General features: G+C 41.3%; 1 protein-coding gene across 1 annotated transcript in view; it reads right to left on the minus strand.

The window, feature by feature from the left end:
- Positions 1–10540: 10540 nt before the first annotated feature.
- Positions 10541–14977, minus strand: part of SNX8 (sorting nexin 8) — a 37693-nt gene continuing 33256 nt past the window's right edge. The window contains exons 9-10 of the mRNA XM_089684249.1: positions 12090–12235; positions 10541–10830 (exon numbers count right to left, since the gene is read on the minus strand). Of these exons, the coding sequence (XP_089540375.1) occupies positions 10717–10830; positions 12090–12235 (260 nt within the window). The 3' untranslated portion in view covers positions 10541–10716. The remainder of the gene's footprint in view (positions 10831–12089; positions 12236–14977) is intronic.

The following is a 14977-nucleotide window of genomic DNA, read 5'->3' on the forward strand; positions in this document are numbered from 1 at the left end:
TTAGGACACCGAGGGACAAGTAAGTGTCTGCATTTTAAAAGTCAGCAGCTACAGTTTTTGTAGCTTCTGACCTATTTTTTTTTTCAGCTGGAACTCTGCTTTAAAGAATATATTCTTTACATTTTTTATTTTGGTGCACAGAGGTGTGCAGGAGGGAAGGAGGACAATGTAAAAGGATTGCTACATATTTAAGGCAGCCATGTTGTTGGCTGTGCTTACAGTACATTGATGATGGGAGCCTTTCAATTAGGCTGATGCCATATCAACAAACTGCATTGTCAAGAATACTGGTTAGGCAACAAAAAAAAAAAAAAACTCTGCTTTCAATAATTAGCAGCAATATTATAGCAAAAACAAAATCTAAGCAGCTTTCATTCATTTAGAAGATGCAAAAAAAAAAAGTTAGTAAAACTAAAACTAGAATACAAAAAGCTAGGCAAGGTACAATAATCCAAAAAAAAAAAATCCCAAGACTCAATGGGCCTAAATTTGTTAAAAAAAAAAAAAAGGAATTTTTTCACATTAAAAAGAATGAAAGTTCAGAAACGGATTGGTTGACAACTCTCCTTAAAACACATATTAGCGTTTCCCCTGGCTGTTTCGTAAAGTTACCAGCTAAGCAAAATAATATTTCCAGCAACACATCAAACAAAGTGATCGGTTATTATTTTCAATATTAAAAAATACTGTTTATCTACCATAAAAGTTATGGCAATAAAGAAACAAATAACCAACTTCAAAATTAGATTTGGAGATGCCATTTAAAGAGCTAATGTGCTTAAACACTATTTCGAATAAAGCACTGTGCATACATAGGCATCCTGGTGCTAACAGCTAAAATTGGCCACCCCACATTAACCTACTGTACCATGTCATCAGTTTGCCCAAGATATAGTATGTCCAATTTGCCTTTTAACAGCATTGGGTTTACCCACATAGTGGGACTGACCTTTGGCTAAGGGTTGGGAGGGTAAACATCAGTGGTATAGCACTGAATGTGAGCTTTAAATATGGCAGTTAATAGCCGTCTTGATAGATTCCCTTTAAAAGAGAAGCACACTTAAGGTGGAACTATACTCACCTGTGCCCCAATGATGCGGAGTCCCGCTGCTCCCCGCCTGGCTGCTGACATCTTGAGGCGGTCAGCTTCCGGCTCTTGATAGCCGACCGCTGTCATTGGCCGGGCGGGGAATGACGTCAGTTCACTCAGATTCGGCATTGCTGAATTTGTACAGTGAACTGCGCATGTGTGGCTCACTGTACAGGGACGGACAGACAGGTAAGTAACTTTAATGCAAAAGAGACAAAGCATGTCACTTCTGCCTGTTCACCATTTTCTTTTTTTACCTAAAGTTCCACTTTAAGGCTCATTAATTGCTAAAGGCTCCAGGTGCCATTGGTCATCCAATTCTGATTTAGGCCCCTTTCACGTGAGGCTAGCAATGTTCCGAACAGCAGGGGATCAGCTCACAGATCTGATCGGAGCAGGGCAGGCGAATGGCGGTGTCAACTCAGTTTCTGTAGCGCAAACACAGGCAGAGCCCACTCTGCTTTATGGGCAGCCATGAATTAAAGGGCTCCGCTCTCCGTTTATGCCAAACTATCTCCGATCGTCTCTGCCTAAAATGGAAGAGGATAAAGTCTTTTTTTTTAGTGGACCGGATTGGACTCAGGTTTAAATGTACGCAGGTTTGCAGGTTTAATGTACACAAATCCGTTAGCACTTACCTGTCCATAGGGATGGACGGACATACCAATCAGGTCCACCTAAAAAGTGACAGACGGACCTGATAGGAACGGCTGTGTGAAAGGGGCCTTATGTTACATAAGCCTTCTAAATGAATTGCCCATTAAAGGTGACAGGGTTCCCCTGACTGACCTGCTTACATGCTTCTCTGTGTTGGGGCTTACAGAGGGTTGATGTGGACCCCTACATCATGTGACAGTGTTCGGACCTAGAAACTGCATCATGAAAGGAAGCCACATGTTCCCAATACCAAAAAACACCAAGTATCAAGCAGCAGCTCTGATTGAACATTGAAGCAGCAAGGGAGCACAATGAGTATATGAGAGTACATGGACAAGGGGTGACATTTAAAGAGACTTTCTCTGGGCTGATTCACTATCTGTAAAAGGTTAAAAGAGGTAATAACTGCACTTATTGTTGTAACTCGTACAGATGTATTATGCCTGTTTCCAGTGTGTTCCCAAAGATCCACACAGATTCAAACACTAGTAAAAGCCATGTACAGTCCTCTAGGTACACAACCAAAACAAAAGCTGAACATAACTAGACACTGAGCTACAGAAGTGTGGGTTGTCATGCTTGTTTGCAAAAGCAGTGAAGATGGATGTGCAAAGCATAGTAACCCATCAGATTATAGGAGATCAAAATCAGACCACTTAAAACCGTGGTTGCTGTAATTCAGTACACTCTGTACTCTATCTACCCTAAACTGGTCATACACCGCTCAAATGTCAGCCAATACCTGCGGAATAAGCAAAAATTTGAGGGGTGGCCCCGCGGCACAATCTCTCACCCAGGTTCCCCGATTTTGAAATGCACTTTTGTCAAGCTGGGTGGAAAATGGTCAGGTGAGCATTGACTGCATCTCCTGTCGAGGTACTCAGGTAGCTAAGGGTGTCGGCTGTCTGAAAATAATAGCCAACAGTAAAAGATTCCTCCATCTGTGGGGTTTAGTGTGGATGGGGGAATAAAGTGATTTATCTAATTCAGGCCCATGGGGCTGAAAAAGGCAACATGTTCATGGCTAACCTTACTTAAAGTGATATTAAAGGCAGATTTGTTTTTCTTTAAAAATTACAAACATGTTCTACCTACCTGCTCTGTGCAGTGCTTTTACACAGAGCATCCCCAATCCTCCTCTTCGTGGGTCCCTCAATGGTGCTCCTTGATCCTCCTCCTGCTTGCCTAGTGCTGCTCTGTGTGTCCATACACGTGCAGAGTGTGGCTTGCACCTCCCGCTCTCTCCTCATTGGCTATAATTGACAGTAGTGGAAGCCAACGTCTGCTGCTGTCTCATCCAATGAGGATGGATAGATCCGGGAGAGCCAACACTCTTGTGCACATAGCTGGATATAGACGGGGCTCAGGTAAGCTACACATAGCTAAAAAAGATCAATGGTAGTCAGTGGGAACTTATCTGAGAGGCAAAAATTGCTCAAGGAACCTCTAGAGCAGGGAGTTTCCAAACTGTGGATGTGGCCCTTTGCTTGCTTTTATCCGGCCCTTGGGACACCTTCCCTTCCACTTATATGAAGCACTATTCCTTCCATTGACACCAACGACGTTGCACCGTTCCTCCCACTGACCCCAACGACAGGGCACCGTTGCTCCCACTGACCCCAACGACAGGGCACCGTTGCTCCCACTGACCCCAACGACGGGGCACCGTTCCTCCCACTGACCCCAACGACGGGGCACCGTTCCTCCCACTGACCCCAACGACGGGGCACCGTTCCTCCCACTGACCCCAACGACGGGGCACCGTTCCTCCCACTGACCCCAACGACGGGGCACCGTTCCTCCCACTGACCCCAACGACGGGGCACCGTTCCTCCCACTGACCCCAACGACGGGGCACCGTTCCTCCCACTGACCCCAACGACGGGGCACCGTTCCTCCCACTGACCCCAACGACGGGGCACCGTTCCTCCCACTGACCCCAACGACGGGGCACCGTTCCTCCCCACTGACCCCAACGACGGGGCTCCGTTCCTCCCCACTGACCCCAACGACGGGGCTCCGTTCCTCCCCACTGACCCCAACGACGGGGCTCCGTTCCTCCCCACTGACCCCAACGACGGGGCTCCGTTCCTCCCCACTGACCCCAACGACGGGGCTCCGTTCCTCCCCACTGACCCCAACGACGGGGCTCCGTTCCTCCCCACTGACCCCAACGACGGGGCTCCGTTCCTCCCCACTGACCCCAACGACGGGGCTCCGTTCCTCCCCACTGACCCCAACGACGGGGCTCCGTTCCTCCCCACTGACCCCAACGACGGGGCTCCGTTCCTCCCCACTGATCCCAACGACGGGTCTCCGTTCCTCCCCACTGATCCCAACGACGGGGCTCCGTTCCTCCCCACTGATCCCAACGACGGGTCTCCGTTCCTCCCCACTGACCCCAACGACGGGGCTCCGTTCCTCCCCACTGATCCCAACGACGGGGCTCCGTTCCTCCCCACTGATCCCAACGACGGGGCTCCGTTCCTCCCCACTGATCCCAACGACGGGGCTCCGTTCCTCCCCACTGATCCCAACGACTGGGCTCCGTTCCTCCCAACTGATCCCAACGACGGGGCTCTGTTCCTCCCCACTGATCCCAACGACGGGGCTCCGTTCCTCCCCACTGATCCCAACGATGGGGCTCCGTTCCTCCCCACTGATCCCAACGACGGGGCTCCGTTCCTCCCAACTGATCCCAATGACAGGGCTCCGTTTCTCCCAACTGATCCCAACGACAGGGCTATGTTCCTCCCACTGATCCCAACAACGGGGCTATGTTCCTCCCACTGACACCAGCAACAGGGCACTGTTCCTCCCACTGATACCAGAAATGGGGAACCAATTGCCCCACTAGCACCAACAATGGGGAACTCTTCCTCCCACTGACCACCAAGCTTAGGGTATTGTTTACTCCCACTGATGCCAAGGCATTTTCTACTCCCACTGACCACAATCCAACCCCCCTAAAGTTTGAAGGGCAATAAAATGGCACTTTGTTTCAAAAGTTAGGAGACCCCCTGCTCTAGAGGAACCCTAGGGTTCCATGGAAGAGCCTGGTTGAGAAACCCTGATCTAAAGTAACACTATACAGGAATACTAAAATCGTATGCAGAAATATACATAGTAACATCATTTCACCTGTTGTCAGGTACTTGGTTAGTGACATATACATTTAAAACTCATCTATTTAAATATCCAGCATCAGGATTAGCAGTAAAAACAATTGTCCCTCAATCACTAAAGATCATACTTCACCCACGCAGAAACAGGCTACATAAAGACACAAAGCAGTTCATTTATAACAGATATTGCTATTCGCACTTTTTTATACTTTGCAGTATTACTGCGCACTGTTGCTGCCCATTCATAAAATGCAGATCGCAGTATTCAGCCTGCTTTATCCTACTGACCTCTCTCTGCTTAATACAGTGGAGATATTTCCATGATTAGAGTAACAGCCTCATGTGACTGACACATTGCTCCACTCATTTAATAGAACGCTTCCAACTTCAGACTCCTGAAGGTGGCACCTTATCACAGCTATTAGGCTCCATGCACACTAAAAAAACCCCTAGAAAAAAATGCTGATAATAGCGGGTTCTGTGCTGGCTTGTAGTAGCATTTAGAGAGTTCAGCGTTTTTTCTTCTGCCGGGAAAACGCTCACCAAAAAAGCCACACATTTTTTTTTCTGCTCCTAAATGCTGACGCTTCTAAACACTTCTAGCATAAAAATACTGAGCATGGACACATAGAAGAACAAACACTATTAGCTTCTAGGAGCAAAAAAAAAAAAAATGCTCATAATAGCTTCTAGGAGCTGAAAAAAACACTAGTGTGCATGGAGCCCTACAAAGTGCATTGCTGTGCTTTTTAAAGGTGCGGTATTTTATTTTTTTTATTAAAGCAGTGAAATGACCGTGGTAAGGCCATACTGCTGCTTTATAGATCATCCCTTTTAAAGGGAGTCAATAGTGAATTGCATGCTGGTTCATTAAGGAAGGCAAAATCTAACAAACATCCTGCCTATCATTGTATAAAGAAATGTCAGCTTTGCATAAAAATATGTCACTTGGTTTAGGAACGCTGCTAGTTCCTAATGAAATATATATATATATATATACACATACATATATATATATATATATACACATACATATATATATATATATATATATATATATATATATATATATATATATATATATATATATACACATACATATATATATATGATGTTTTCTGTGAAATATTCAACTGACCTGCCAAATGTTTGCTTCATCTGGATGCTCTGAATCACTATTTTCGTAATATATCATAAAGTATTTAAAGTGGAACTTCACCTGGGGGTATTGGTATCCCCCTGCTAGAATGTATTACTGCTACCCTTTTTTTAATCTGGTGTGTGTGCAGACGTGTAGTCCTGGCAGGAACCTTCGGCGGGTCTTTGCATGCACGGACATGATGCGCCAATCCTGGCAGAGAACCTAATGGGACTTTGGTTCCTGTTTTTGTATGCGTGGAAATGCCTCTCACATACACAGATGTACCACAGGTCTCTGCCATATCTGAAACACCTGCAATATATCTTCACACATGCAAAATCTCACACGCCACTTGCATCACATTGTGGAGAATTCCATGAGCCAGCGGGGCTACACATCATTCTGACCTAAACCAGAAAGCAGAAAGCGCTGTGGGTGCAGCACAGCAAGTTGTGTATAAGTGAACACCCAATTCTTTAAGCAGGAGGATGGAAAAACGATTACAGCTAAAAATGTTTTTATGGGCGACACTCTACTTTAAACATCTGCATATATTATATTATTATAGATAATTTGATTTCTTTCTATAATACACGTTTTTTTCCCTTACTTTGAAGTGGCTGTAAATCTTTACATATACCCAGTATAGTGACTGGCCTCAGGTGAAACACAGAGATGAAATAAATCCTCCTACAAAGTTGTACCTGCCGTCATCTCTTCTATACATCTGTTCAAAGTCCTGAATTTATAAAGCTTGTCTGAGCTTTCAGAAACAGGGGGTGGACAGCTGAAATTACATTATGCAAAGCTCAGTGAGGAGAGCTCTGAGAGCTGACTGGAAAGAAGGGACACCCCCCCCCCCCCCTCCTGTCCCCTGTTATGCAGCACACAGGAACAGAGCTGAGGTTGTCAATCACAGGGAGGTCCCTCTCCTGTCACCATTTTTGCTTGCGGTGTCAGGAAAACTTTTCAGAAGTGATTCATGCTGATAGTAGAGGAATGAAGCAGCAGACAGAAATGACACTTAGTGCTCTTAAGTGAGACAAGTACACACTATAGATGGATATGCTTTGTTCATTTTTCATGTCTGAGGTTTACAACCACAAGGGCCCATTCACACTTTGCCGATCTTGTGCGTTGCATTAATGCACATGTCCCACATTACTGTGAGATGTGTTAAGGCAACCCATTCATTTTGGATGGAGCCATCAACCCACCCGAAAGGCACAAACACCATTTTTTCCTGACGTAGGGTACGCCAATGCACAGTAGTCATGGTGAGCTGCAATGAATGTACATTGGAGTTGTATTGCCTTGGTTCACGGAGGTGCATTTCTGCAATGCACTGTATTAGTGTGATTGAGCCGTAAATGTGACAATTAGTTTATTTTATTTCTTGTTGGCCACAGTTTTGTATTACAGCATGTTCTATAATGGCTCTGCAATTCCAGATGGCAGGGTTAACATTGAAGTCTATGGATATCAAATGTTATGAAAGTCAGACCAAAGTAGTGCATGAACTACTTTGAAATCGCTGCAACTTTAAGTCGCACATATATGAATGGTTATCAATGGAAACCATGGGGTACAACTTGTCATGCGACTCTGCTGTTGAAAGCCCCATGACAAGTCGCACAAGTACGAATGGGGTCTTAAACTGCTACCTGCTGGTGAAACCTAGTGTTGTAACATCTCAAGTCAGATTTATTAACATTCTAAAAAAAAAAATATTAAATCACAAAATAGACATACTTCACTTCTCTAAGCAGTGTAAACAGTAGAATGTGAGTTCCCTTGTTGTGGAAGGGCTATGCATGGAAAAGACAACTCCATGCTACTACAAAGAAGTCAAAAATTGATACGGAATCTGCAGTTAAAGCAAAAGTCCCTTTAAACATTTATGCACGTTATATTTTGCGATACAGCTTGTCAGTACTGAACACAAGTGCAGAATCTGGTGCAGCTTTGCATGGTAGCCAATAGGCTTCCAGTTTTTTTGTCAACGCCAAATTGAACAAGCTGAAGTTAGAAGCCGATTGGCTACCATGCAGAGGTGCACCAGATTTTGCACTCTCCAGTTAAAGTAAATCAACCCCAATGTACAAATGCCAAAATCAACATGCAAAAACAGTCTGGCAGACATTTTGAAAAAAATATGCAAGACCTGTAACTCCGCTCATGGTGACCAATTAAATTATATATACAGCTAAGATTTAGGGAATGGTTAAAAACCCCGTCAGTTTTATTTTCTGCGGTCTATGGGCTCTTGGGAGAATTCCTATTCCTTCCTCTCATGGAGGCACAACAGGAAATGGAGTACAAATCTCTAGAAACTGAGGGGACACTATCCCCATTGGAAGACGTCCACTGTATTCTCTTACCAAAGAAATGTAACATGTCTCCGATCACTTTCTGTCATAGTGATAACAGAGAAAGAGTAAGTTACTCAGAGGAGCCTCAAGCAGCAGTACAAACTTGACAGGGACTTTAACATTTGCAAACTCTAAAAATGACATATTACATGGGACTATTAAGGTGCCTTACTGACATGTAAACATCATAGACTATAATATATGAAAAGGTTATTTATTAACAGACACAAATATGACATACAGTGGGATGAGGGTAGTCCGCAACGCCTTCCCCAGACCATAGATCTGCTCCATAAGGAGATAGAGTAAGCGTGTGTGTGTATATATATATAACCAAAAAAAAAAAAAAAGGAGAGAGAGAATGAGAATGTGTATATATATATATATATATATATATATATATATATATATATATATATATATATATACACACACATATACATATACATACATATATATATATACACACATATATACACACATATATACACACATATATACACACACATATATATATATATATACACACATACATACATACATACATACATACACACCATACCCCGGGGCAAACCACAGTAGACAATAAAGTGGTCCTGGATATGCAGTAAGGGATGCTGTCCCCTTTCTATGGGTAGCATTGAGAGCGCAGGTGCAATTACTATATCGCCTGTTGTGGTGCACTACATAACTGACCTGTACATTCTATGGCACACAAAGAATGGACTGCAGGGATAAAATGAGTCCTGGGATCCAATTATACATTTACAATGTCCTACTTAATAATCTACTTACCATATATGCTGTTAGCCAAAAACCTTGATAAAGCTCAACTGCAATGAGCTGATCGCCAGGGACAAATAATCATACAAGCAGGGACAAGTTATCAATGCCAAGCAATAACATTCTGGTCCATTCTATGGTGAACACAACAGGCCATATATGTAAGTGCTACCAAAGCCACCCACCATAGACCTCCCTTACCATTGCATCTCCAGGACCTCTTGTATGTCCCCTGAGGTCTTCCCGGGTAGGAAACAATTTCTGCATCATGGCATAAATTGGTTGCAAGTTCTGATAAATGCACACCTGTATCTCTTGATGAAGTAGATCTATGATCTGGGAAACCACATAGTTATTGTGGTTATGTTGAATTATTCTCAACCAGAAACAGTTATCTCGGTAAAAATGCTCTTTAACTAGCCGATTCCGTAGGTATTTATGGAGGGAGAAAGAAGATATGTTAGTAAACTATCTGATATGCAACAGTAGAAACCATTTGAGGGTATTTATGAAAGAAGATATGTGGGTTTCTACTGTTGCATATCAGATATTCTACTAACATATCTTCTTTCATAAATACCTTCAAAACCCTCAAATGGTTTCTACTGTTGCATATCAGATATTCTACTATTTGAGGTTATTTAAGAAGATATGTTAGTAGAATATCTGATATGCAACAGTAGAAACCAACATATCTTCTTTCATAAATACCCTCAAAACCCTCAAATAGTAGAATATCTGATATGCAACAGTAGAAACCATTTGAGGGTTTTGAAGGTATTTATGAAAGAAGATATGTTAGTAGAATATCTGATATGCAACAGTAGAAACCAACATATCTTCTTTCATAAATACCCTCAAACATATCTCCTTTCATAAATACCCTAAAAACCCTCAAATGGTTTCTAATGTTGCATATCAGATATTCTACTATTTGAGGGTATTTATGAAAGAAGATATGTTAGTAGAATATCCGATATGCAACAGTAGAAATCATTTGAGGGTTTTGAGGGTATTTATGAAAGAAGATATGTTAGTAGAATATCCGATATGCAACAGTAGAAAACATTTTATTTTATTGTGGCATTTAATTAAAAAAAAAATGTTTTATATATTATAGTCTATGATATTTATGTGTCAATAAGGCATCTAAGAAGTCTCATGTTTACAAATGTAATTTTTAGGCAATTTTTTTTTTTTTGAGGATATGGTACACAGAAAAATCCCTAGCCCAACATATCTGTTATTAGGACTTTCTAAACAATGTTTTGGCTTTGGATACACTTTAACTAGACAGAAGTACATTAATACTATCATGGCCTTGTCTATCGTTAGCATGTCTAGTATTTAATATTGCCTCAGACAAAATGGCTGCCTTCAATAGTTTGTTTGCAATGTTGGGGATCAATATATTTATGCATGGTTTGATTTTACACCAAGAAGTAAATCATCCCATAAGCAGCCCAACTAAAGCGCACCAAAAACTGACCAATACAAAACTTGAGCGCTGCATCAATCTCATCTGTTAGCTTCTCTCTGGATATGGGTCTAGTGAGTAAAGAAATTACGTTCCTCTGGAGACAAGGGTGGAGTGGCAAGGCCAGAAGATCCCACAAACAGACAGTTCAGCTTCGGTTTTAATTCATTCCACACTTGAGTCATCTAAAATGAAACACACAAATATTAAGCCAATTTATAATCTGAATGTAAATTAATAACATTCTGAGTTACAATAGCTTCCCAGCTAAAAAGAGAAATCTTTGTGCTTCTATATTATCAAGTTGATTAAGAATCATAAGACTATCTTATTTAGTGAGCTTGTGATTAATTTAGACTCTGGAAAGTCGATTGGCTGTGGCAGAATTTGGACAAGCTCTTTTAAATGATACATGCGTGTATCAGGGAACTGATCATAATATATAGATTCTAATAGATCATATTTTCAATTGATAAAGTGTTTGTTGCATCACTCGATATTATAATCAATAATTAGCTGTTTGTTTGCAATCACGCACAAATTGCTGTGTGTGGGCACTTTTAGAGGGAAGCCACTTGAAAACAACACTTTTCTTTGTCATGACCCCAGCACAAAAGTCATGCTATGTAAAGCAGGTTTAAGTGATTATTCACACTTGTCTGTTGTTCTGCAACACAGGAATATTATTGCACAAAAATGCCTTCTAAGGATTCCCAACCCTGTCACTCTGGAAAAATGTATTATTGTAAATCTTCCGTTCATAAGAACATATGATAACAGAAGTTATACCAAACTATTCCATAAAACATGAGGCAAATGGACTTCTTCAGACAGTAGCTAGCTACTGTGCAAGCTTTTATCCTGATTTTACCATTCTGATGCACTGGTGATTAGTGCAAAATCAGGCTCACTACTGCATGGAAAGCAAATAAAGCCTCTGACCAGTCCTGGATAAAGCTCGTATCCAGGGTCATTGCTTCTGGCTGCACACAAACCGGCTGCAACTAAATCAGCCAATTTAGCAGCTTTTGGGTGTAGCTTTAGTCTATCCAAAACTTAAAAAAAAAAAAAAAAAAAAGATTTCCCTATGAATACAATATAATGGTTTTAGACGAGTACAAACTGGATTAAAATGGTGCTTTTGGATATGCCGGAAGTTCAACATCCCCATGCAGAGGGGCGTTTCTTTTTAAGCAAGATCATTTCTACATGCCTGTCAGAGGCTCCCCTTACTTGGTGTTCACATTTATCAGAATCAGATTAATAAGCACTCTGAGTTTAAATAACCTAAGCTATCCATGAAAACCAATTGCACATAAGATACTGCACTAGAACAAAAAAAAACACATGTAATCTCACAGCTTGCTATGGTCAACACCCCCACTTTCCTACAAGTCCTATACATAAGCCCTATGATGGCATAACCAAGAACTAGCCAACAAACCTCCTTGTGCCCCTGGATCTGTGAATTCACAAATGCCCCAAGTATGTGGGAGGTGAGGGGCAGATAGATGTGGATGAGCTGGGTTTCCTGATGCAGACAGAAGAGGGAAAAGTAATTCCTCAGCTCCATGACCATGATGGCATTCTCTTGCTGCAATAAGAAACAAAGCGTCCTATGAAATCCACTGAACATATAACAGGACATGTGTAGAAAATTAAACAAAGATGTAGAAATACAAAATGAAAAACACTGGTTATGAATGTAATGATGTATAGACAGGATAATGCACAACACAACAGAAAACAGAAATATAATAAATTGGCCGCATGGGAGTAAACCGTATTTTGTAAAGGGAAAAAAAAAAAAAAAAAAAAAAAAAAAAAAGGTAGGTACTGACTTTGTTATTTTTAATTCTATGGATTTATAAATGTATGTAAACCCAAGAACAAAGTTTATTAGATGTGTTTTTTTTCTTTTACCTGGTGTTCCTGCCAGTAACACACTTCCGCTCCTGTCCCAAGTTGGCAATGTGCACTCTGTACTATATCGAAGCAGCATTGTAAACCTAAGAAAGTATTGTTCACAGAGCTCATCTCAGACTGGTTGAGCTCAAATTGCAGAGCGCACAGGAATTAGCAAACTTGCATGATTTCTATCAGAATCAAATCGTATTTTTTGAACTTATCAAACCGACATAACCAAACTTCTTCAATGATATAACCAAACTTCCTTCCACCATGTACTCAACAAGTGAATATGGCTTAGTGAGAAGGACCCAAAATGGATATACCTGTACCAAAATGAATACTGAGGAAGCCCGAATCTGGGGTGTAACGCATATAGGTGGAAGGAGCTGAGCCCTAGATATTTTGAATTGATGATCGTCTGGGAGAGGGGTGGTGAGCCATATAACAACATATACATTATATGCTGGCTTGTTTCTTACATTTTGTAAGTGCTTTCAATCTGGGCAATATTAAATTGTTTTATAAATAGAGAGCACTATGGTTCCACTTTACTGTCTTCCATAATACATATTATATGAGAGCATCCGCTGAAGGAGTGTATACTGTGGCGGTGTCGGAAGAGGAGCCGGAGGACGACCACAGAGGGTGTACACGTGTCCATATGTTGAGCGCATAATGACCTATTGATGAGATCATAAAGTGAGGTGAGCAGATTTTGTTCATCTAATGGTGGTGGCACGGTTGACACTGAAGAAGAGAGATTTATTTTAGACACATTGCATAGTGGTGTTATAAGAAAAAACAATTAATTAAAGTCCCATGAAAAAGTTTATTGATTTTTATATGAGATATTAGTTTGTTGCACTACACTTTATTGTTATGCATTTTAGTACAGGTGTTGTAAAACACCAACAGTGTTTTAGCAGCATCTATTTAGAGCACCATCATATTATTTTAGGGTGTTTGAACAGATGGAATAGGGTTTTACAATACGGATATATACTGTATATGACTAAAGCTACAGTACAGTATGTGTTAATGAGGCGTGGTATTTGTAGTCTATGGTTAGGGGTGTTAGTAAAATACATACAACTCCTCATCATTCCGTAATATTTAGTGACATTTTTTTCATATTCTGTAATAAAATACTGTTTGTGTTTTCAAATTATATTTAGAGAATTTTTTCAAGTACAATACAAGATAGAGACAAACGGTCACACAGAACGAAACTAAAAATAGAGCCCACGTTAATAACTGTGGAATGCTTTAGGGAAACCGGTCGTGAGAAAAACTTGGTGGCTGCCACTGCTGACCTCTTATTAACCTCCCTAGCGGTCTGATTAAATCCATATTTCTGTGCTCAAAGCGGTACATTTTTTTGCATGGAAATATATTTTTTTTTATTGTAGGCCTGTAATTTTTAGTAATAACTCACTGAAATCTGTCCGAACAAGAGTCTAGTAAATATTCCGGGTATGACAAAACTTGAATCATAAATTATAATTTAATAAATAATCATAAAAATAATATAATAATAAATTTAATTCAATAATATAATCAAACCAAAAACACTGAAATTTGAAATATAGCACCAAGTTCGCACATCACTGAGCAAAGTCGCAAAATCGTTTTCAGTGTCTGATGATGAATTTCCCCACGAATCATTATCACTCAATTCTGCAAGTGGTTCTAATTTACTATTGCTGTTCTCTAGCTGGTCTAAAACCGCTTTTGACCTAAAGGGATGCTTTTTGGACGCCATGGACATTTCTCAGTTTCTAAGCAAAAGGAAAAATGCAGGCAGGGCACAGGACAAAGCACTCGGGACAAAATGTATGTGAAATGGTTTGATACAGTAATGCCATACTATGTGATTTTAGTGAATGTCACTTTTTGTCATTTTCAAATTTCCCGCCGTTCTGTCCCCCGTACGTCCCGACGCTCGCAGAGGACGGAACCCAGATGACAGATGACGGCATCCGCCAGATTACATTGCCAGGGACACTGCAGGAGGGACATCGCAGGAGCGCAGGACAAGGTAAGTGATCGAGGGATCCCAGAGCAGTGCCGCATGGTAAGCCCGAGTGTAATGCCTGGCTGTCATGCTGACCCACATGCTTTAGCACTTTGAATCAGTAACCCAAACATGTAGATGAGGACTGCTAACTTTTCTTCCACTTATAGAACGGAAAAAGGTTAGAAATTGTCAGCTTTTTTCTTATGCGGTGTTTGTCCCCCTAGGCAGATTTCTCATCTCCTCCTATACCAGCGACATGGTAGCAGTGCCAGGACAAGGTCATCTAGCACCCAGGGCAAAGATGTCAAAGTGTGCCCCCCCTCTCCAAATGTATGATCATTATGTGTCAACAAAAATCCTCTCCTTCCCCCCTATAAAATGTTTGAGCACTAATCTGCACGCTT

This window comes from Staurois parvus, unplaced genomic scaffold (assembly GCF_062004578.1).
Source record: "Staurois parvus isolate SC_StPar_1 unplaced genomic scaffold, SC_StPar_1.0 ptg000018l, whole genome shotgun sequence".
Lineage (NCBI taxonomy): Eukaryota > Metazoa > Chordata > Amphibia > Anura > Ranidae > Staurois > Staurois parvus.